Genomic DNA, 22,512 nt, shown 5'->3' with positions numbered 1-22,512 from the left:
TGATAAACATCTATCTATTTTTCATCTTTTAAATGTGCCCTTTATATATCTAAATAAATATATAAATACACAGAAGACGTGGAGGGAGACTAAGTGTAAACCTACAAGTTCTTATTAAGTACTCATTGTGTGGGCTAAAAGTGTTTTGGAACTGTTTGATCTTGGCAGCATTTAGTCAGCAGATAAGTCTACAATCACAAGACTCTTCACAAAGGTCTTGTTAATCAAGTTCTCTCTAATCAATCCAGACATTTCAGAATGGGATTGCACAAACAAGGCTCGAGCCAGAGATGGGGTTAAATTGGTATGGAAAGGCATAAATGAAGGTTGGAAGAGGAGGATAAGGGTTGTGTTGGCTCTTGATCTGTGCATTGTGTATGCTCTGATTACAAGTGGTGTCCTTTGGTACTGTTGAGGGCTATGGGATTCTGTATGCTTCACTTGTTACTTGTTTGGAAAAGTTGTGCGCCGGTTAGATTTTACTCGAATAAACACTATATTGTGTTAAATGCACTGTATAGTTTAATTTGTCCGCTGAGCACAAGTTTCTTTACAAGCAACCCCAGCACGTCCATGTGTCGGCTTTCTGCTGGAGTTGGCATTTGTTGACATTTCTCATTGTGGAAGAGTTCAGCAGAGGCTGAAGTGTGGCTTTCCCTGCTGCTGAATCCTAGTGGTCCAGTGCACGTAATCTTGTGGAGACGAAGGTCAGGCATTCAGGCCTTCAGTATGTTATCACACCTTACACTTTGCGCAATCTTGACAGATACAGGCAAGGTAGCTGGGTTGTGGGTGGTAAATGCATTCTGATGTAGCGTTTTTTAAAGAGGAGAGTCTTCAATTGTTTCCTAAATTAGAGCAGCGGTAATGCGGTCCTGATGGATATAGGGATGTTGATCCTGAATGGAAAGATAGAAAAGGCCTGATGCCTTATTTTGTCTTTTTTGCCCTTCTTAGTCATCAGCAGTATGATAATGTCGTGCCTGCGGGTGTGCCGAGAACCATCAGAGTTGGTGAGCTTGTCTGAAGATAAGTGGTGGTGTGGGTCGTGAAGGCTGATCCTTTTATTTTTGCATTTAGAAATTCATATTTACAATCCCATTCTAAGTTCTCACCAGTTACCTTGAGAGAACGTACTACATTATCCACATATAAATTTAACTTGGACAGCAATGTTGTTAGTGGTAGAAGGGCACCGTCTTCTTGAAGAATAGTCACTATAAGGGAGAGGAAGACAAACAAAGTAGGAGAAATTTGGCATCCCTGATGTGTACCATAGATGAATCAATTAATGGAAGCAACTAATAGTAAGTAGGTGCAAGAAAAACTTATCAATGGAAAATTCAAGCTTAGAGCAGACAGTGGCAATACCACTGGGTACCGGACATGCTGCACTTTACATGTGAAAACTGTCAGGATCTGACAAGAGTGTCAGTCGTCAGGAAAAGCGGTATCTAAAGATAGGGTAAAAACAGATCTTGAGAACATAATAAAAGTAAAAACAGCTAGACGACGGACTGGAAATACCATTAAGGGGCATGTTCGATATAAATCAAGTTTTATAAGAGCAGCACTAAAATATGTCCTGCATGTTTTGAAATGTGCCACAGGTGTAATAAAATTATATTTTTCCAATATGTGTTAGATGAATGAAGAAAGCGGGGATCCTTTTGCGGACTTACTTGTGGCTTAATCTGCGGGCAGAAATAAACTCACCCCGGTTCTTCGCGCCAAATCCAGGGACCAGCTGCCAGTGTGCGGGGCACGGACTCTCTGTCCCAGCGTCCCCCGCGTGGCGCTCTACAAACCCGTCGTCACCCGGCACCCGGAGGCGTCAAAACCAGCAGCGCGCATCCCGCAGCACGGGATCCTTTTGCGGACGTACTTGTGGCTTAATCTGCGGGCAGAAATAAACTCACCCCGGTTCTTAGCGCCAAATTCAGGGACCAGCTGCCGGTGTGCGGGGCACGGACTCTCTGTCCCAGCATCCCCGCGTGGTGCTCTACCAACATGTCATCACCCGGCGCCCGGAGGCGTCAAAACCAGCAGCACGCATGCCGCAGCGCGGGATCCTTTTGCGGACTTACTTGTGGCTTAATCTGCATGCAGAAATAAACTCACCCCAGTTCTTAGCGCCAAATCCAGGGACCAGCTGCCGGTGTGCGGGGCACGGACTCTCTGTCCCAGCGTCCCCCGCGTGGCTCTCTACCAACGCATCATCACCTGGCGCCCGGAGGCGTCAAAACCAGCAGCACGGGACGCGCCCGGGTGTGCAAGGGCGGGCCTGTCCGTGCCCGTCTTATACCGGAAGAGGCCAGGCTGGGCCCAGTCCCTTGGCTTTCTAACTTGGGTAATAGTATATTGTATGAGTGTTACTGTTACTGTGTGTCTATTGATTTCCCTTTGAAAGTTAGCCTAAATTACCATAAATCATGGGCAAAAGGAAATTAGCAAGCCCAAAAGGCTCAAAGAGTAATTCAGACACTCAGCAAACCATACTAGATTACCTAACAGGTGCTGTAGGGGTTTTAGATAAACAGATTCTATCTGTAGAGGAGTCAATTGAAGGAGCATCTTCTAGACTTAGTCAAGAATCGCCTCATCATGAGGTAACCTATCAATCAACCACAGGGGAAAAGAATCCAAATCCATCAAATGGCTGTATCCAACATGGCTATGATGATCTAGAACTGATTATTAATGATTCCCCCTACACAACCTCCTCCAAAAAAGCTTAAGAAACCAATTCTCAATGAAAAAGTTGATGTACAGAAAGATATCACTCCAATCATAATACATTCCTCGTCAAAACTGAAAAAACAAATTAAACACTGCACCCAAGGGAAAAAAATGGGTAGACCAGCAAAAAACCCTAGCAAAACAAAAGACCAGGTTACCAAATGCTCAGATAAATTAATATGATTGCAAGCCCGAGATTCAGAATCTGACTTCTCTAGTGGAGAGACTAGACATGTACGTTAGATTGAGGTTGGACCAGCTGACATCTAGAATGGACAACATAGAAAATCTTTTAAAAACTAAAAATAAAGTAACGGGCTTAGACCTAAATAATATTGAGCATCCTACCAACTTGCCAAACACTCATATAGAAATAATAGACCATTCTACCAGGGCCAGAATAACTAAGAATATTCCCCCTGTAGTAGGTACTATCCCACAGACTAACTTAGCATACAAAAAGCCAATAGATAAAAGGCCCCAGTTTGTACTGGAAACACAGAATAGCTTGATTAATAAAAGCATAGCAACTTCACAAGCAAACCCATGACAGATACATTCCCCACACATTTTGCCTGAGTCCAAACGAGTTTATTCTCCGAAGCTATTAAACGATGACACATTGGCTCCGGATATCCACCTTGACCTCCCTCAAGAAGCCACCCCTATATTATTGTCCTGGGTAACGTGCCCAATAATCAAGCTCCCACTGAGGAATCATGGATATCACTCAAGAACAAATCATTACATTGGTTGAGCAGCAGGGTAGGTTTACATAGACACTTATTCCAGGACTTTTTAGATGGCCAGGCGCATACAGTGGATGGGGTCGCGAGAAAAGGTCTTGTCAGGGGACTGTATAGTCCTGACATTTAGCTCACCACTGTTGGTTAATTAAATTCTGAGAATAGGGGCTAATCATACTGTAGACGCCATAGGGATAAACATATTACCATTAGGATTTTTCTATCCCCCTAGAAGAAATAATCGTCTTCATATAAAACAGAGAAACCATCTCACTGATCAATGGGTACCCCAGCCCACACCCATTTATAACAGATTCAATGCTTCTTCAGGACAAGACGATAATGAATGACTGGAACAGGAATTAGGAATTAGTATAAAAGGAGATTTATTAGGAGAGATTAACCTAGTGGTTCTTAGCCAGCCCCAAGTACAGCTCTCCGAGAATCTTTATGATTTACCTAATCTAGCAGATTACAGTTCAACTTGCTTAGATCCTTTACTAATAATAGACTCTGCAGTCCTCCATTCAAATGAAGGGCTGTTAGGGAGTGACCTCCTAATACATCCACTAAATTCAGTCATCTCTTCGGCCCATTATAACTAAGCCTGAATTAAAAGCCCTGAAACTTAACAATGTTTACTGGAACATAGAGGGTCAACTTTCAAAGTGTAAAAATGATAAGTGGGTGGAAGTGGTGAGGGAACACAATATAGCCTCCAAGAGACCTGGCTTAGTACCCCACTTCATTTAGAGGGCTATAAGACCTACTGCTGTCAGGCTATTCCATCATTTTCGGGGAGAAGGAAGGGGAGTTTAACTATATATGTGTCAAATACTCTGGCACTAAAAGAATTAGCCCCGCTGAGCCTGGAAAGTAACTATCAGATTTTAATGTTAAAAATCATTAAGCATTCTAGAATAGAGACATGTGACTGCCTTGAAAGTCCCAGCTGCCATCATGGCATATTGGCAGGCCATCGTTGTAGTTGGTTCTGTGAGTCCCTCCCGCCAGTGTGCTTGTATCGCCCTCGTCAAGGCGGCATGCAGTAAAAATCCCCCTCTCTGAAGATCAAATCTATCCTGCAGCTCCTGGTAGGGCAACATGACCCCTTAATCATATAGGTCTCCGAATACCTGGAGCCCTGCTTCTTCCCAGACCTGCAATTGCGACCAGCCTCCTCCGTGTGGCAATGCCATTACCATTCCTAGCGGGATTTCGGGGGCATAGGGGTGCAGGATTCCGCCCTACGTTGGGATCGGTTCCAACAAAGTCTCAACGTCCTTTCTTCTAGAAGAAGATCTTTGAGGTTCAGCTTTTGCTGTAGTGCTTTAAACGATAGGATATGACGCAGTATCCCTCTACCTCTCTGTTGTTCTGGTCCTCTAAATTCCTTTGCTATGGCTTGGGTCAAGAACTGCAGTTGGGCTGCCAGATAGTACAGTTCGAAGTCCGGGACCGCCAATTCCCCTTCACCCTTAGGTCGTATAAGAGTTGCCTGCGCCACTCTATGCCGTCCCGTACCCCAGAGGAAAGCTACCACTAGTGATCTCAACAATTTAAATGTGGAACTTGGTATCCATAACGGCAGTGTTCTAAAATAATACAAGAACTGCGGAAGCACTATCATTTTCAACAAGGCTACTCGGCCCGTTACTGACAGCAGCAGGGTAGCCCAAAAAGTCATGCTACTCCTTGGAGCTCGCATACCACGACCCACATTTCCTTCTAACATGTCCTCCTCACTATTGTATATGTGCACCCCTAGATATTTCAGGCAGGTGGGTTCCCATCTCATCTCCCTATCCATAGTCGGCCGGTTCTCTCCCCGCCGCACTGGAAACAAGCATGTTTTGGACCAATTCACTTTCAAGCCCGATATATTGCCAAAGTCCGAAAGCAGGGCTCCAGCTCCCTCCAGCGCCTCACTAGCATCTTCAAGAAAAAGCAGCATATCGTCCACGTACAGCGATATGTATTGCTGACCGTCTCTACCTCTCAATCCCCCATAGTAATCCCCCGTCCTGACTTTTGCCGCAAAGGGTTCCACCGCTAGGGCGAACAACAAGGGGGACAGCGAGCATCCCTGTCTCGTTCCCCGGCCAACCGAGTACTGCGAGGATATCAGCGTGCCTACTCTCACTCTGGCCACAGCTGACATATATAACACCTTTGTCCATTGCTGAAAGTCTGCTCCCAGGCCAAACTGCCCCATCACTTTGTACAGGTACCCCCATTCCAAGCTGTTGAAGGCTTTTTCAATATCTACTGACAATATCATGGGTCTTTGTGCCTCAGGTTGGGCTTCCTCTAATATCCGCACCAAGCGCCGTACGTTTGTAGTAGTATTCCTCGTTGGAATGAAGCCCGCTTGATCCTCATGAATCAACGTGGTCATGTATTGTAATAGTTGGGTCGCCAGTATGCTGCTTAATATTTTGTAGTCGGTAGTTAACATTGATAGTGGACGTCTCCCCCCCCGTCACTACCCTATTTCAACAGCAGAATCACCAACGCTTCTCACATTGATTGAGGCAACTGCCCGAGCTTCTTTGCCTCCCTATAAACCTCTTGGAGTCTTGGCGCCAGTAAGTCCACGTATTTCACGTAGAACTCGATGGGTAACCCATCTACACCTGGGGTTTTATTGTGAGCCATGTGCTTAATAACACTTCTAATTTCACTCAGTTCTATATCTTTACCCAAGCTGTCTGTCTGTTCGCGCTCCAACTCAGGCAGTTGTAGGGCCTCAAAGGCGTCAACTGCAGGGTCTCCAGTCACTATTGTGCTGCGATACAATTTCTCATAATAATCCAAGAAGCATTGTAGGATCTCGTTCTGAGTGTGGACTATATTCCTATCTTCTGTCTGCAGTGCCAAAATGGAGGAACTTCGCTTAGCGGGGTTCGCCAGCCAGGCTAGCAGCGTCCCTGCTTTGTCACCCTCCGCATGCGCCCTCACCGTGTAAGCTTTATGGTCGTAACTGCGCAAACGTTCCATTTCTGCTGCTACTGCTTCCTTTGCCTTGCTAACCTCCTCTTGCAATTCAGGATGGCCGGGCCTCGACAGTTCTGCCTCTCGTAATTTGGTTTCAGCTGCCGCCAGGTCGGTCAACAGCACCTTGCGCACTCCTGCGTACTTTCCTATACAGATTCCCCTTACTACCACCTTGAAAGCATCCCATCCCGTAGCTCTCGTGGACGTAGAACCAGCATTCTCTGCGAAATAGTGGATGATCCCTTCCATAAGTGCCTCGTTAAAAAGCGGGTCGTCCAACGTCTCAGGGCGTAGTCTCCAAGTGGGGATGCAAGAGGTTCCGGTCATCCAGTGCATAGTGATAAGCAATGGATTATGATCCGAGATCGTCCTAGCGAAATATTCAGTCTGCACGACGGTGGGCTGCACTGCGGAGGAGCACAGGACCGCGTCCAGCCTGACATGCAGTTCATGCGTCCCGGAAAAATAGGAGTAGTCTCGTACTAACGGGTGTTGCACCCGCCAGACGTTCACCAAGCCCCATCTCGTTTGCCAATCTAGTCTCCCCTTAGTCAGTCTATGGACCGGGGATTAGGCTAAGGGGGGATCCGACCTATCAAGGAAAACATCCTCGACAGAGTTAAAGTCTCCGCCCATCACCAGCGGTCTGGCAAGATAGTGCGCCAGAGACCCAGAGAGCCTCGTCAAGAACCCCAGCTGGTCAACGTTAGGTGCATTTATACTACAAAATGCTATGTCCCTACCTCTAAGCTTGCCTTGTATTGCCACATATCTGCCTTCAGGGTCGATCGCCTGGTTTGTGACCTGAAAAGGGTCTCCCGCCCTCACCCAGATCAGTGCTCCTCTAGCAAATGGCGAGTATGTGGTGTTAAATACCTGGCCCCGCCATCTACGCTGCAGGGCTACACCCTCAGCTTTAGACAAGTGCGTTTCCTGAAGCAGTGCTATGTGCACCCTCTGCGAACCAAATAGGCATGAACCCTATGCCATCTTGTCATGGTATGAAGCCCCCTTACATTCCAGGTTATGCATCGTAAGTCTGCTGTATCACCTGTTTTCCCTCAGTGCTCTGAACAACATAAAAATCAAGGTTGCGTCCGCGTCAGTGACTATCCCTCCCGAACTTCCGCCCAAACAACCCCATCCACCCACCCACCCCAGAACAAGACCTAGCAACAACCACCTAGTTCTCATCCAAACCAAAACAATGACTGCGGGCATGCCTTAAGGGCAATGAGGGGGGACCGTTTGCCAACCGGTGGCCACCTACTTCCACAGTCCTCTCTCTGCCACTGAGCCCCAATAAAGGATGCCCTCCAGCTCTCCCCCCGCCACCCCCCCGGCACTAGTCATACCACCAACCTCCCGCATTAGGTCACATCAGGGGGTCCACTTCAGCACCGAGTTCACATTCCAGGGGGCCTGACGGGCCCATCTACCCTTCATCCCTTCTGCCGTCTCGGGGGTAACCTTCGGTAAGCGCACACTGTCAGCTTCAGAGTGTTCAGAGGCAGAACAGACGTTATCCCTCTCGTATCCTGTGCCATCTACCGAGGGGTCCTTCTGTGCAGATGCCAGCGTGGGTACCGCCTCCAGCACATCGCGTCGCTCTGCCTCGGTCTGGGACAGAGAGGGCTTTCGTAGCCCCCGCTGCTTGTTTCGAAGCCGTCTCGATTTCCGCTGTGGCAAGCCCTCCGGGGCGGTCCGTAGTGGTCGCTCGCCATCATCCTTCCCTGCTCTGTAAAGTTCCAGCCGGGCGCAGGCGTCGTCCGGTGTGTCAAAGAAGCATGTTTTGCCATCCACTATGTCCCTCAGTTTATCCGGGAATAGGAGTGAATATTGTAATCCCTCGGTACGTAGCTCCCTCTCTATTGCCAAGAAGGAGGTCCGGTGGCGCTGGGTTTCATAGGTGTAGTCCGGGAAGATATTGACCTTACTGTTCTCCACTTGAAAGGGGCCTACCATGCGTGCCTTCTGAAGGATCAAATCCCGGTCGCGAAAATGCAACAGCCAGGCCACCACCGGTCTCAGAGGCCGACCCTGTTGGGGTGGTCTAGCCGGTACCCTGTGTGCTCGCTCCAATGTGTAGAAGGTAGATAAGCCCTCCGGTGCCACCACTGTCTTGAGCCAGGTTTCCAAGTATTGTACCATGTCCGATCCCTCAATTTTCTCCGGCAAACCCACTACGCAGATGTAGTTCCGGCGATTGCGACCCTCTGCGTCCTCAGCTCTTTTTTCCAAGGCATCCACTCGTTCTAGCACATTGGTCAGAGTAGCTTTGAGGTCTCTTTGCAGTGGTTCCATGATTTGAAGTGCGCCCCCCCATTGCCGTGACTCTATCGGCTAGTTTCCCATGGTCGGCCCAATCCCGTGGCCACCTGTGCTATGTCCTGTTGTAGCGCTGTGCGGGAGTCCGTTATCGCCATCAGGATTTTATCAAGCTGCTGTTGCAAGTTGGGGTCTCGCACCTGCTCAGGTTCTCCCCGTTCCTGTGCGTCGCTGTCCCCGGGCTGTTGGGCGCCGCTCCTACTTCCCTTTAGTTTCCCCAGCATCAGGCAGTGCCAAAGCGATTGGGATCAGGCTAATTGCCGCAGCTAGCACCTCGCGAGCGGGTCGCGAGGATCAACTCCGGTGGCAGGTCTCCCAACACGCCGTTTCCTCTCTCGTTCTTCCAGCAAGTCGGTGGTGCTCAGTCCCAGTCACCGAACGGTCTGTAGGGGCGACCCTTCTCTTCGAGCAGCTTCCTCCGTGGCCGCTAGCAGCGGGCCCCAATGACGTTATCAGCGAGTAGGCTCTACACCTGCCGCTCCTTATGTGCTCTCAGAGGTCCGCCTGTTGTTGTTCACTGCCTTTATCTCCTCGTGGCACAGCAGAGGCCGAATGGTCCACTTCAGGGCCAGACCCCAGGAGGTGTTCCAGTGTACGGTGGGCCGCACTCACCCACAGAGGTATTTATATTGGCCTCGGTACTACCAATGTGCCCTGCCAGTCCTGTGCCGGGTCAGGTCTCCAATCGTGCTCCACAGGTATAGTACACCCCATCCAGCTCTGCAGTGCAGCACTCCGCGCCGCCAGAAAGGGGAGCCCTCTATGCGTGCTAGCAGGCGCCCTCTGCGTCAGTCGCTGCTCCTTTGCATCCCCCGCAGTTCTGTAGGTGCTCGCTATTTAACTTCCCGGCTCCACTTCTCCAACTCCGGCAGTCAGCCTTTCCAGGGCGCAGCGGGTCTCCAGATCAGGGTTTTATGGTCCCCCCCTGACAGCATCTGCCCCTCGCCGTCCACCTCGCAGCCAAGGCATATCCCCTGAGAGCTACTGCCGTCTTGCGGTCATTTCATAGATCTCCGTGTGGCACCCCCACTGTCCTCCGCTACTCCGCCACTTAAGGCTACTTTTCAGTCCCACAGGTTCAGTCTCGAGTGTGGGCTCCCCAATTATATCCGACAGCGGAGACCAAGCTCAGCTGTTGTCACTTCTCCTTGCGGGGGACTCTCGGACCCAGAAGGAGCCGCTGCAGGTGCCAATTCCGTCCCCCAGCCTGCAGTGCACCAATCAGCCCAGGTAAGAAAAAATACCGGGAGAAGCTGCAGCCTCCCCGATCAGTCTTCCGGTCACCGCGTCCCACCATGGAGCTTTGTCCGCTCACAGGCGCTTCAGTTGCTCGGCGTCTGAGGATCCCGACCACACACTGCGGCCGTCATCTTGGTTCCTGTTCTGCCTATCGGGACTGTATCGCTGCTGTCTCCGCTGTCTGCGCGGCGGACCCCTCGGCTCAACTCGCCCAACGGCGCCGCTATTTGAGGAGCAGCGTTCGCTTCTAACTTCTCACAACTCCGTTATTGCCTAGGGGCCCGACTCCCTGTCGCCTCCGCCATCTTGGCCCCCGTCCTGCAGTCCAGGCCGATGCTGCTGTTGCTTTCACTCTTTATTCGGCAGCCCCCGCAGATCGCTGTGATCACCGCCGCCGCTGTCCGAGGAGCTGTGCTCGCTTCTAGTCTCCTGCAGCCGCGGTCGCCATCTTGGCTTTGTTCCCCGCGGGCGCCGGCCAGCCAGCAAACGCACTCCAGCTGACCCCTTCGCCGCAACAGCGCCAGATTCAGGGGCACTCACCAAACTCTGTGCAGGAGGTGGGGGGTCTCTGGCGCCTCAAGGTCAGGATGCATAGGGCTCAGCCGCGGAGCTCCGCGTTTATGCAGCCACCATTGCTGGCTGCTAGCCACGCCCCCCCCCCAACCAATCATGTTATGGCATAGGATCTGGTCTACAGATCAGTGTGAGCTAACAAGTTTCTTAGTTCGCGACTGTCTGTTACTTGATAACATGGACAAAATTAAATGGCTAGCTTACATGAAATTTTCTGGGGAAGATCTCGGCCTTGAAAGATATTTTACCAAGCCGCCACTGTTATCTGAGCTGCCTAGAATAGAATTAAAAAAGATTTCATTAGCACATCAAGGAGAGCTGCACTTTTTAAATGAAATAGGAAAAAGCTCAATCCAGCATTTATTGTCTATCCAGACTGTCTTCGCACTGCAACCGTATTTAACATACAGTATGAACTCGTACGAAAAATTTCTTTTGACCCGTTTTAGATTTAATATTTTCCATAGGTTAATTTCTTTCCCTCCGCAAAACGATTGGTCCATTCACTTACCTGTTTGTCCGTGTGATGATATCTCCTTACAATCCTCAATCCACGTATTGTTTTTTTGTAAATTTTATATTGCACCACGTAAATGGTGGATTGTACCTTTATTGAGATTGATGGGCATTCGTGGTTGTCGCCCAGCTTTTTTAGTGTTGCAGTTTTTGGAAAATGAAATATATGCTAAAGCTGTAGTTTGCTTTCTGAAATTCTGTGCTAATCACCGTCCTAATTTGGATTAACTAATGTCATAGAGGCTTTTTAATTAGACTGTATTCATTTTTTATCTTTATTAATGTATGAATATCTGATGAACTTGTAACTACATTGCTTTAATCCAATATCGAATTGAATCATAAATAATGACTGTATTTTTATATGAACTTTTGTGGTTTTTCAACAAATTATGGAAACCGAATAAAGATTTTGATGATGATGAATGAAGACAGCAATATGATTGCTAATACTTAAGTAATGAGTGGAGACGAAGGTAGAGAACTGGAAGGAGAGCATGGATATGCATGGATTATTTATGCTTAACTTGATACTTGTTAGGGAAATTTGTGGGCCAGTTAGCTTTTGCTCGAATAAACACAATTGTTTGTTTAACGGACTGTGTAATTTAATTTGTTCACTGACCAAGTTGCCCTAAAAGCAACCCCAGCATGTCCATGCAGGGGGTTTCTGCTGAAGTGGGAAGTCGTTGACATTTGGCAGTGAAGACTGAAGTGTGGCTTTACCTGCTGCTGACGCCTGGTGGTCCAGTGCCCCTTATCCTGTGGAGACCAAGATCAAGCATTTCGACATTCAGTATGTAATCACATCGGACACCTTAGGGAAAGTTGTTAACATTTGTAGGTAAATGATATGGGGTCCTTGGACAGCACACTATGGCATGGTGGATGGAATTGGATGATTAACTCCAATTTAGTTTAATACATTTTTCTTTTGTACTCCTGAATGGATAAAAGGGGCATGATATTGATGGCGGTATCTGAAGATTTACATGACCTATTTTTAAAGTAACCTACATTGATGTCCATTTATACTTCCTTTCATTATTTTCTGTATGACATGTTGAAATGCCAATTAAGTTACTTATTAAAAAAAACAATTTTAAAACGTATGCTCTGGATGGGAATTTTAAGAGTCATGGCAGATTCAGGATCGGCATATACGCTTGTTGGAGAGGTAATGTTTGACAGTTTACTAGGTGCAGAACTCAGGAAATTTAAAGTCAACTGTGTTTTCCTCATTTGCAAAACTTTGAGGTAGTGGTTGAGGTTGATGGGATGCTGGAGTTTAGGGGAAATTATATGGGAGGGATAGCATTTTTAGCAAGGGATGGAACCTGCATTCTTGGGTGGGGTGAGCAAAATAATCTTAAAGTTAGATTGGATCCCAAAAACCCAGATCAGCATTTATGTGCCAGTAAAAGTAGGTGGAGTGGCGAAGAGGTATTTAAAGTTTGAACAGTGAATGGCACCATTTGGGTGGTGAGATTCCGGGTGGGTTCAATGAGAAAGGTGGAAAGCTCAAAGGACTCCGCCATAAGATAGTACCCAGAGTTGTGTTCACAAAAATTGCAGCGTTCCAATTGGAGTTTAAGATAAGAGGTCAGAAATAAATTTAAGAAGCTTTGTGACTTATACAACTAAAGAGATGGCGATTTCAGTGTGGTGCACAAGTACACAATTACTTAAGAATGTGTTTGAACTTGCACAACCTTAGCAGAAACACCTGGCTGGACCGCGATCTCCTGCAAAACATCACAGAGATGTTGGTGACTAAGAAGGTGCCTCGGTCTTCTACATGGGACACGTGGTCAGGGTACCATTAGACAGACCCCCACAGGGAGTAAGGGAGTAACCTAGTTTGTGATCTTTGAAAGAGCTTTCAGTACAAAAGGATGCCATTTGGATCAGCATCAACATTTGCTGTTGTTGTAAATGTTTCCCATTATCCCTTTTAAAAAAAGGAGAGGGTAGCATTTTTCTGGATGATATCCTGATATTTGGATCTGATAAAAAGGCACTTGATACAACGTATGAAAAAAAGTGTTTAAAGATATTGAATTTAGGGGATAGGTGTGGCGCCGTGGCCAGGGCGACTGACGCTGGAAACTGGGGATCACGGTTCGATCCCCGGTGCCAGCGGCAGATTAGCCCAGCACCATGTGACTCTGGGCAATAGCTTGCTTAATCTTCCTGATGGCCCCCAGCGCCTGGAGACCCTTACGGGTGATTGTTTGCACTTGACAAATGTGAATTATTATTATTATTATTATGAGAGTGTAATGACCATGAGAAAGAAGACGTGCTGTTTCTCTGAGAAATGTGTGTATTTGCTGAGGCATCATGTTTCTGACAGATAGTTTGAACCCAAGGAAGATTTGACTTGAAGTATCAGGGATACATCCATTCCAGCTAACAAAGACCTGTGGCGTTCTTGCAGGGCATTAAACAGAGAAATGTGGTCCAAAAAGGTTGGTAGCCCTGACAGAACATTGGTATACACAGTGTGTGAGATAAATAATCAATGTTGTTACACTATACCCTACTGAGCTTTCACACAAGCTCCAACGAGGTAGACCTTGACATCTTATCTACACCACTCCAGAGTCAATGGTGCTTTGAAAGCTCAACTTTGTGCAGGATCATTACTGCTTATCTGTGCTAACCCCAGGCTAAAGGAGGTGTTGAAGCTCCAAGTTTGTTTCCGCCTCTGGATAACTATGTAACTTCTGGCCAGCTGGGAATATATGTGATCTCTATTTTGATACGGCTAGGTATTTTCTACATTCTAGATCACTTGATTGGTGCCTATATGTGGGGGCGATTATAAGTTGCTCATAGTGTCTGCTGTGGTCAAAGAGATCGGCATGCCTGGATTTTCAAAACATTAATCAGCATTTCCTCTAATTCATGAATCTCCACAGTGATCCCAGAGCAGCCTAAGAAATTATTCCAATATCTTTAAGAAAATGTGAGGTTTCTAACGTGGTAATGAGCATTTGATGTGCCTATTCTTACAGTGTTTACATACTGTTTGTGAGAGGTGAGCCGCTGCCCTGACCAAAGCATAAGCTGAGGGTCTGACTGGCGACTCTTTCTTCGGAGATGCCCTATTTAACTCCTAAAATGGCGGGTCAGCGCTGAAACCACATTTGTATCTGTATTGATTAATAGGTGGAATATAAAAATCAAACTGATATAATTGGATTTCTTCCAGGTCACTGATGCAGTTGGCGATACGAGTGTTGGGCAGAGTCATGTTGGGTATGTTTTTAAAGCATCCTAAACATATATATATATATATAACTATGTATTTAAAATGTAACTACATAAATGTATGTATATTAAATTCAGAGGGTTCCTTTCACAAACATTTTGAGCATCCAAGCGTTACTTAAGTACACACAAAAAAAGTTGTAATTGTAAAGCTAACAGAGTCACGCGTGATTTGTGGTATATTACAGTCAAAAAGTGCTCTTGTGATGGTGGTAAGTCAGCTAGTATGACGAATTTCTACCATTCTAAAGCTGGGACAAGAGCCGTTTTTTAGGACGGACCACCCTGCAAAAGTATATGAACGCCCACAAACTCATATTTTGTTATTTTGTTTGGAAACACTAAAATGTACTTCTGCAAAGGGATTGAGCAAGTGCAATTCCTGGACGGGAATGTAAAAGGGAATATTCCGATATTTGAAGGGGTTTTAAGAGAAGGTGTTTCCCCACTAGAATAATATTTTCCATGCCAGAGAAGAAAAGGTTTATTGTCCAAATGTTAAACAGACAAAAGTACAACACTCCCCATAAGTAAATATCAAATGTCACACGTGATCACCACCTATTTATGCAGTTTTATTGGATGATGAACCCTCGCCAACCGTTAGGGACATATGTACGAATGCACCGTTAGCCGCGATTCACTCCTCATGGCTACATTTGTGAATTGGAGTACTCGCACCCATTTATCACAGTCCCACACATTTATCACCGATCTGCCAGAGATTTACTGGAGAACTTCTCAGATTCCATGTTAAAAGTAAAAACTCCATATGAAGACTAACCCCGCAGGAGTGAATTTCCAGCTTTGAAAACCCTACCTTTGTGAATGGGACCAACAAGTTTCAAAACAATTGAGTACGAGTAATAGATTAGTGGTTAAGAGAGTTTTAGAGTAAATGCATATTGTAACTGTTTATTGTATTTGCCCTTTTCCACTTGCACCTACTGTGTATTGCTGTAAGCCATTTAGTTTGGCAGCCTAAAGTTTGTGTAATTCCTCACACTTACTGGTGTATGCTTTGCTTTAAGCCACCATCTATATTGTCACATATGTAAATCCTATCCTAGTAATTTCAGTGGTAGGGCTCCTCGTGTCTTCTGTCGTCAAGCATTTATTAAAAACATGCAAATGTGCACCAATGACTGACTTTGCATGGGGGGGGGGGTCGCTTTAGGAACAAAGCTCACAACATTTATGTGCCAAATCCTTTTAAGTATATGAGATTAAGTCAGCTGGGCGCACTATGTGGAGATGCAGGCTTTGGATTCAAACAAGAAAGATAGGCAAGTCTTGTGCTTTGAGAGTAGAGTGTAGCCCTTTCACCTAGCTAATATTGTTTTGGATGTTTTAATTGGTGCACTGTTAGAAGCAAAAAATCAGGCTTCAGGAAAACCATTCGATTCGGCCAGTACGCTCCCTGGTGGTAATACAGTTGAGCATTCAGGGGCTATGTATACAAATGTAATCACTGGCTATGAAAGGTTGGAGAGGAGCCACGTAAATGAAATTAAGTGAAGCTTTTAGCGTAGATACCCCTTTGTTCAGAATGTGGGAATTTGAAAAAACAGAACTCTTTAAAGTAGAACAAGATAATTAAGTCAACTTCTCAACATCATTAAGATGCCAGCAGAACCTTGTATCCTAGGACTTGTTGGGATGGTTTTCAGTTATAAGTTTATGCTCAAACATTCGAGCATATGAAGGGCTGTTGACAAAAAAAGACAAGATTGCCTGAAGGCATCACATTCCATGTGCCTCTGCATGCGTGTTTGTGAGTTGCGCATATCTGAATGGATGCCTGTTAAGTTCTTTGAGTAGTCTGGAGCAGGACTGGCGGCCTCTATGGAAAGGTAGAGCAACCCTTAGTGAAATGAGCGCACAGTGTTGACGTGTGGTGTTGGATGAAGCTGCAGGAATAACAATGCGAATGTATTGTTGAGGCCCAGTGCGATGACTGAGTTTGTACGGCAGGCGCTGAATTATTATTAGAACATTGGAATGTTGGGAGCTCCATTGAAAATAATGGAGTGCTCTGGGCTTATAATGGCTGGTATAAGCCTGGAGCTCCAACATTCCAATGTTTCTTTGTTCACAGCTCTGGCTGTGAACAAAGGCTTCAGGGAGCCTTAGGAGATTCCAATCCCCTCACGCTCCCATTAGGCTTTGTTCTTTTTTGGTAGAACATTCTACCTTCTAGTGGCAGAATGTTCTAATAGCCTTATAGCCCTTTGTCGCTGGGCTATACCGGCTATTGAAGTCCCTCTCCCTTGTTAAAGGCCCTTGCCTTCGGCTCGGGCCTTTAATCCTGGAGAGGGTCTTTAATAGCCGGTATAGCCCTCTACGGCGGGCTATAAGGCTATATTAGAACATTGGAACATTGGAAGCTCCATTGAAAACAATGGAGTGCTCCGGGCTTATAATGGCTGGTATAAGCCCGGAGCTCCAACATTCCAATGTTTCTTTGTTCACAGCTCTGGCTGTGAACAAAGGCTTCAGGGAGCCGGAGGGGATTTAATCCCCTCGCGTTCCCTCACGGCTCAGCTTTATTTGTTAGAACATTCTGCCCTCTAGTGGCAGAATGTTCTAATAGCCTTATAGCCCTTTGTAGCAGAGCTATACCGGCTTTTAAAGTCCTGCTGCCTTGTTAAAGTCCCTCGCCTTTGGCTCGGGCCTTTAACGCTGCAGCAGGCCTTTAATAGCCAGTATAGGCTATATTATTATTACAAGACTTGTAATGCGTGCAGCTACCCCGAGGGGTTTCCGGGTGCAGGGCTGGAGTAGGAATAGAGAGGGAGAGATCTGTATCACAGTTGAGAAAAGCCAGGTTTTAAGAGCCTTACAGAAAGAAAGAAGGGATGTTGAGTCTCTCAAGGAAGCTGGCAGGGAGTTCCATAGTAACAGCCCTATGTAGGAAAACAAACGCCTTTCATGCGAGCCAGTTTAGTTTTTGGTACAACAAACCGAGACAGCAGAATGGATCTTAAGAAATGGGAGGAATGGTAGAGGTGGACTAAGTCCAGGAGGTTTTTCGGAACAGAACCAGATTTGACCCTAAACATATAGCAAAGTGATTTGAACTTAATGCGGTTCACAGCGGTCAGCCAGTGTAGATCACAAAGAATGCAGGAGAACGAAGTGAATTTGGGAAGGTGATAGAGAAGCCTAGCGGCTGGGTTCTGCATGAGTTGTGGTCTGTGGATGGTGGATTTGTTAGCTCCCAAATACAGGACTTTGCCATAATCCAGTCTAGAAATCACAACTGCTTGGATCAGCATCCTCTGTGCTGAGAGAGGAATCAGCCATAGGATCTTTTTTAGCCACTTGAGGCCTGCAAGGCAGGTGGATGTCACCTTGGCCACTTGTTGTTTCATGGATAGTGACTCATCCCCAGGTTCTTAACACTGCTAAAAGAAGTGAGGAGAGCTTCCAGTTCAGTGGGCCAATGTTGCAGCCTCCAGAGATCACACCTTTTACATAGAATTATAAATTTGGTTTTGTCTCCTAGAGTCTAAGCAGATTGTTCTGCATCCATCCAGAGAGGGACCTTACTCAAACCCATACTAAGATCAGAGGGCCGGTGTCCATTCGTCGGAGAAAGAGAGCATAGTCTGGGTATCATTGGCATAGGAAAAAAGACAGCCCAGAATTTTCAACCACCTCAGCTAAAGGGCAAATGTATATGTTGAATAGCAGAGGGCTCAAAGCCGAGCCCGTGGGACTCCACAGGAAAAGGCATGGGAGTTTGACCTAGCAGAAGAGGAGACCTGGGAGGTTCAGTCCTTAAAAAAAAAAGCGAAGCCATTCCTGGGCCACTCCATCAAGACCCAGTGTCCGCAGTTCCCCCAGCAAAGCACCACTGTTTTTATTTAGACCCGGTATTTACTTTACAAATTGCCCAATAAATCTTCCACCTCCTCTGGTTTACGTAACCTTCACTGGCTTCGAATCCAAAGCCGCACTAAATTTAAAGCCTTGTGTTACATGCACATAATAAAATCAGGTAAAGCACCATCCTACCCGAGTACCCTTGTTCACCAATACTGTCCTTCAAGAACCCTTCGCTCCTCAAGCCAACATAAGTTTCAGGTACCCAGGATTAACCGAGCAAGAATGGGTGGTCGTTCTTTCTCATACCTTGCCCCTTCCCTTTGGAATTCCCTCCCCATCTATCTTCGCACAGACCCATGTTACCTCCAATTCCGCAGGAGTTTGAAAACATGGTTGTTTAACCAATAAACTTCCTATTAGGCCCTTCTGTCTCCCTACTGTGTTCTCTCTTAACGTGTCTTTAGCGCCAGGAAACCTCCGGGTAGCTGCGCGCTCTAGAAAAATAATAATAATAATACCCTTCCTCTATAAAAAGTCGTTTTTAGGATACCAGTGCCTATTCTAGCCACCACTCACTGACTCCACTAGTTAAACGGTTAGTTAGCTCCCTCACTTGAACTCATCTATCCGGTGTCTTCGGATCAAAAGATCTCCGACAAGGAGCCCCCAGGCCCGTCAGGCTTTGCAGCGCTGGATTGACGAGGAGCAGCCAATGATGAAGCATGACTTCCTAACAGGTGTGTGAGGGCACCAAGATCTGACCTTCAGGTCTTTCTGCGACAGGACTACCAGCCACTTGGGTCAACCTTTAGTGCCCATTTTGATGAAGGAGGAACTACCCCTGCCTTGATATGTGTAGGACCTCATTAAAATATTTTGCTCTTCCTTACCTCTTTTGATTTTGACATGTTTGGTATCAAACATGTTGGAATCCTACCCCAACACAGTTTCCAGTGTTGGATGTAGGATCTCATGTATTGGGGGCTCACCTAGGGAGCCCCCCTGTATTCCTGGTGCCAGCCTTTCAGGGTCTAACAGCAAGCTAGTGCTGCTGCCGACCACAGACACAATTCTGCCTTTCTGCTGCTGAGCCAGGCGCAATTAAGGGTAGGTAGAACAATATGTTTCCTGCCACAGGGAGGTGTAACCATCTTCCAGACAGGACTTATCGTAGTGGGCTGGGGTAAGGGTGCTTGCCAGCACAACCAGACTGCTTTGAAAGGCACATTTGGTGCCTTCCTTGCATACTCCAGTTCAAACCAGTGCCGTTGGCTCCCGCTCTGGTGCGAAACTGGACAAAGGACATGGGAGTATCCTACCCTCTGTCCAGTCCCCCTCTGGGAGTGATCCAGAAATTATCCCAACCCTTTCCCAAGGGTACGTAAGGGCTTACCTGTGGGTGGCCCTTCAGATTTGTAGTGGGACAAGATTTAGATCCGAAACCACTTCCTCTTCAACTGTTTGGGCACTTTGGACTTCGCTTTGGGAACAGCGACTGCATCTGGGAAGACTCCTGCTGTTTCTTGTCTCGTCTTCCTGCCAGTCTTCTGCATCATCTGTGCCTGTGCTTAATACAGGTTCTTCTCCAGGCCTGTGGACATCCAAGACACCAGAACGAATCTCCCTTGGAGAGGAGGAGTCACTCCCCTGCATCTTCGGGCACCCAACCAAGCTGACCAGTCTGCTGCTCCTGACGTCCCACGGACTCCGCAAGGCTCTGACACACAGGTGGTGGTTCTACAACTCCCTCAAGGCCTGCACTGTCCTCTCAGCATGTTTGAAGTCCGTATCCCTCGTCGAAACCGGAGCAGTACCCCTATGAATGCTCCGACTTGCTCTCTTCTCCAGAGATCTTCGGGCTCCAAGAAGCACCAGTGTTCAGCATTTCCTGCTACCAAGATCTCCGTCCTCACTGAATCCTCTGCACCGTGGGCCTGCACTCTTGGTGAGCTGATCAAGGTCCTCTTGCGACTCCTCTGCCTTCGTCCTGTGGGTCCTTTTGAGGGTCTTCTTTGGCTTCAGTGGGCTCCCCTGCTTGCTCGGGCCTGGTCGGACTCTCCTGCTCTTGGTGAGTCCCTTGGACCTTTCTGGTCCAGATACTGCATCTTTTACGCTTTCTTCATCTGTTGCTGCTGCTAAGGCTTGTTGGTGCTCCCGCGAGACATCAACCGCCTGGCTCTTGACGTTTGACATGGGGCAGTTCGTGAACGGCTCCTGGTCTTTCAAAGCATTGTCTGTTCCTCACAGCTGCAGTGACAAGGGCACCATCAACTCCCCTGCATCTTCCGTCATCAGTGGTCATTGGTCTTCCGTGCCTCATGGTCACTCCAGAGGGGCCAAGACTCTGTCCCCTCTACTTGCCGGTACTGTTCTTCAAGAATCCACACTTGGATTCCACTAGACTCTTTCACCTTCTTCGCCAGTGGCATCTTCACTGAGGTCCTCCATTGTGGTCTAGGCGGTTTCTGACATCACTTCACACCTATGCACCCGGCTTCCCTGGTGTAGGTATCCTGGTTCCTGGGGTATCCATGGGGGGGGTGACTATCCAACCTTCCATTTCCCACTGGGTTTCTTCAAGGTCCTCTGGGAAGGGTCCTTCTTGAAAACTGCAACAGCGACTTCCCCATGGACTTGTATTGAGCACACAGATGTGTTTCCACTCTGCACACAGCCTCCGTGGGTTTTCTGGGTACTTACCTTGGGTGGGTCTTCTTGGTCCAGTCTCGACTTTGGTTGCAGGTTCCCATTCCACTTTATTAGTATAGGGTTTGGTCTCCCCCTGGAGACAACTGTGTATTTGTGCTACATACTTGTTCTGTTGATGAAGTATTGTGTGTATTGTGATTATATCTCCGGGTAGAAGGTATTGCAACATGTTAATGAGTGTTTATAATAAATACATATTTTTATAAATGCAGTTTGATTCTTTTTCACTTAACCTACACTATATGATTATGATTAGTACTGGGAAAACAAGCTGCTTTACACTCCTTCTGGACTTAGCATGAAGGCTGCTCTCCTCAGCTACCACTTGGAGAGCTTTGTATGGTTGTCTAAGACAACTAAAATCACTAAAAGGATTGTCTGGATTAGGGCAGGGTGCTTCCCTTAAATAAGTGTGCACCATATACTAAGAAAGACTCCTACACATAGCTTTTCACTTGTCTTGTATTTGTGGCTTTTGTACAGGGAATCAGGCTTTTGATTATATTAATGCAGTTTATTCATCTTAAAAGAACTAAATGATTAATATATTTTTCTCTTTTTGGTCAGTATATTGAATAAAAAGGTATCGCCAGCTCTTGGAATCACATGGTCCAATCAACTCTTGATGCGACTGATGGTCACTCGCACCCGGAGCAGTGAACCAGAGGAGTGTGCTGGAGCGGCATCGCTGTCCTGCAGCGGAGTAGTGCGGACTCTGGAGGTTGTCTTTGCACCTCATCTCCCACAGTCATTTTGCTGTTACACTATAAATGTGGAAGGTGTGAAAGGAGTGGAAGATTAAGTGGGATTGTCATGATTTTCAATTTATTCTCACGGAAGGAATCTAACTTTAAGAGATTTCCTGGCTAAAAAGCCATTTAGGAAGGTGGCTTATTGTTAACTTTACTTTCCTATTATGGTAATAAACAATATTTCTAAGTGTATACAACATTTTTCCAGCTCTTTATAAAAAAATCTAAAGTGTCAATGGTATTGCCAATTTGAATTTTTTTTTGTCTGATATCTTTGTTTTTTTTATTTTGTACAAAAAACACTGTTATATAGACTAAGGGGCATGCTCAAGCCAAGCGAACATTGGTCAGTAGCAGTAAATGCGAATTCCTTCAACCACTTCGGCTTCAAATGAGTATCCTCTTTAAAAAGTTGCAGTGAAAAACTGCAGACTGCAGGTGTCATAATTTAAATACTTGAATATAGAAAACACAAAAAAATACGCAGGTTGGTGAACACATCTCCACATCACACTCTGTGTATATCTCTCTTTGTTACAAAAAATTGCCCCAAACAAAATACTACTTCCTTCACAAATTGTGAACACTTTAGTGGACAAGTTATTAACTCAAGGGCTTGAAAACTCTAAGGACAGCATGAAAACATATGTCCTGCATAAGGAATGTATACAAAAACATCAAGATAGTAAGCGCTCCTGTTGACTTTTTTTGCCACTGTAGTAGCACATTTTAACTATTTAGTCATCGAAAAAAACTTCAGCCCTGAAGAAGCGCCAACATAACGAATATGCTACTTACCAGTATGC

The 22,512-nt window shown here is 46.5% G+C and overlaps 1 protein-coding gene across 2 annotated transcripts in view; it reads left to right on the top strand.

Annotated features, from left to right (window-relative positions):
* The window catches only part of XRCC3 (X-ray repair cross complementing 3), a 175,263-nt gene extending 153,321 nt beyond the window's left edge, over positions 1-21,942 (top strand). For both annotated transcript variants that reach the window (XM_086936657.1, XM_086936656.1), the window contains 2 exons: positions 14,356-14,402; positions 21,522-21,942. In XM_086936657.1, coding sequence (XP_086792783.1) covers positions 14,356-14,402; positions 21,522-21,756 — 282 coding nt within the window. In that variant the 3' untranslated portion in view covers positions 21,757-21,942. The remainder of the gene's footprint in view (positions 1-14,355; positions 14,403-21,521) is intronic.
* Positions 21,943-22,512: the final 570 nt, after the last annotated feature.

The sequence above is a fragment of the Lissotriton vulgaris genome, chromosome 9, assembly GCF_964263255.1.
Source record: "Lissotriton vulgaris chromosome 9, aLisVul1.2, whole genome shotgun sequence".
Classification (NCBI taxonomy): Eukaryota; Metazoa; Chordata; class Amphibia; order Caudata; family Salamandridae; genus Lissotriton; species Lissotriton vulgaris.
The sequence above is the reverse complement of the archived record's forward strand: the minus strand, read 5'-3'. Positions and strand labels throughout refer to the sequence as shown.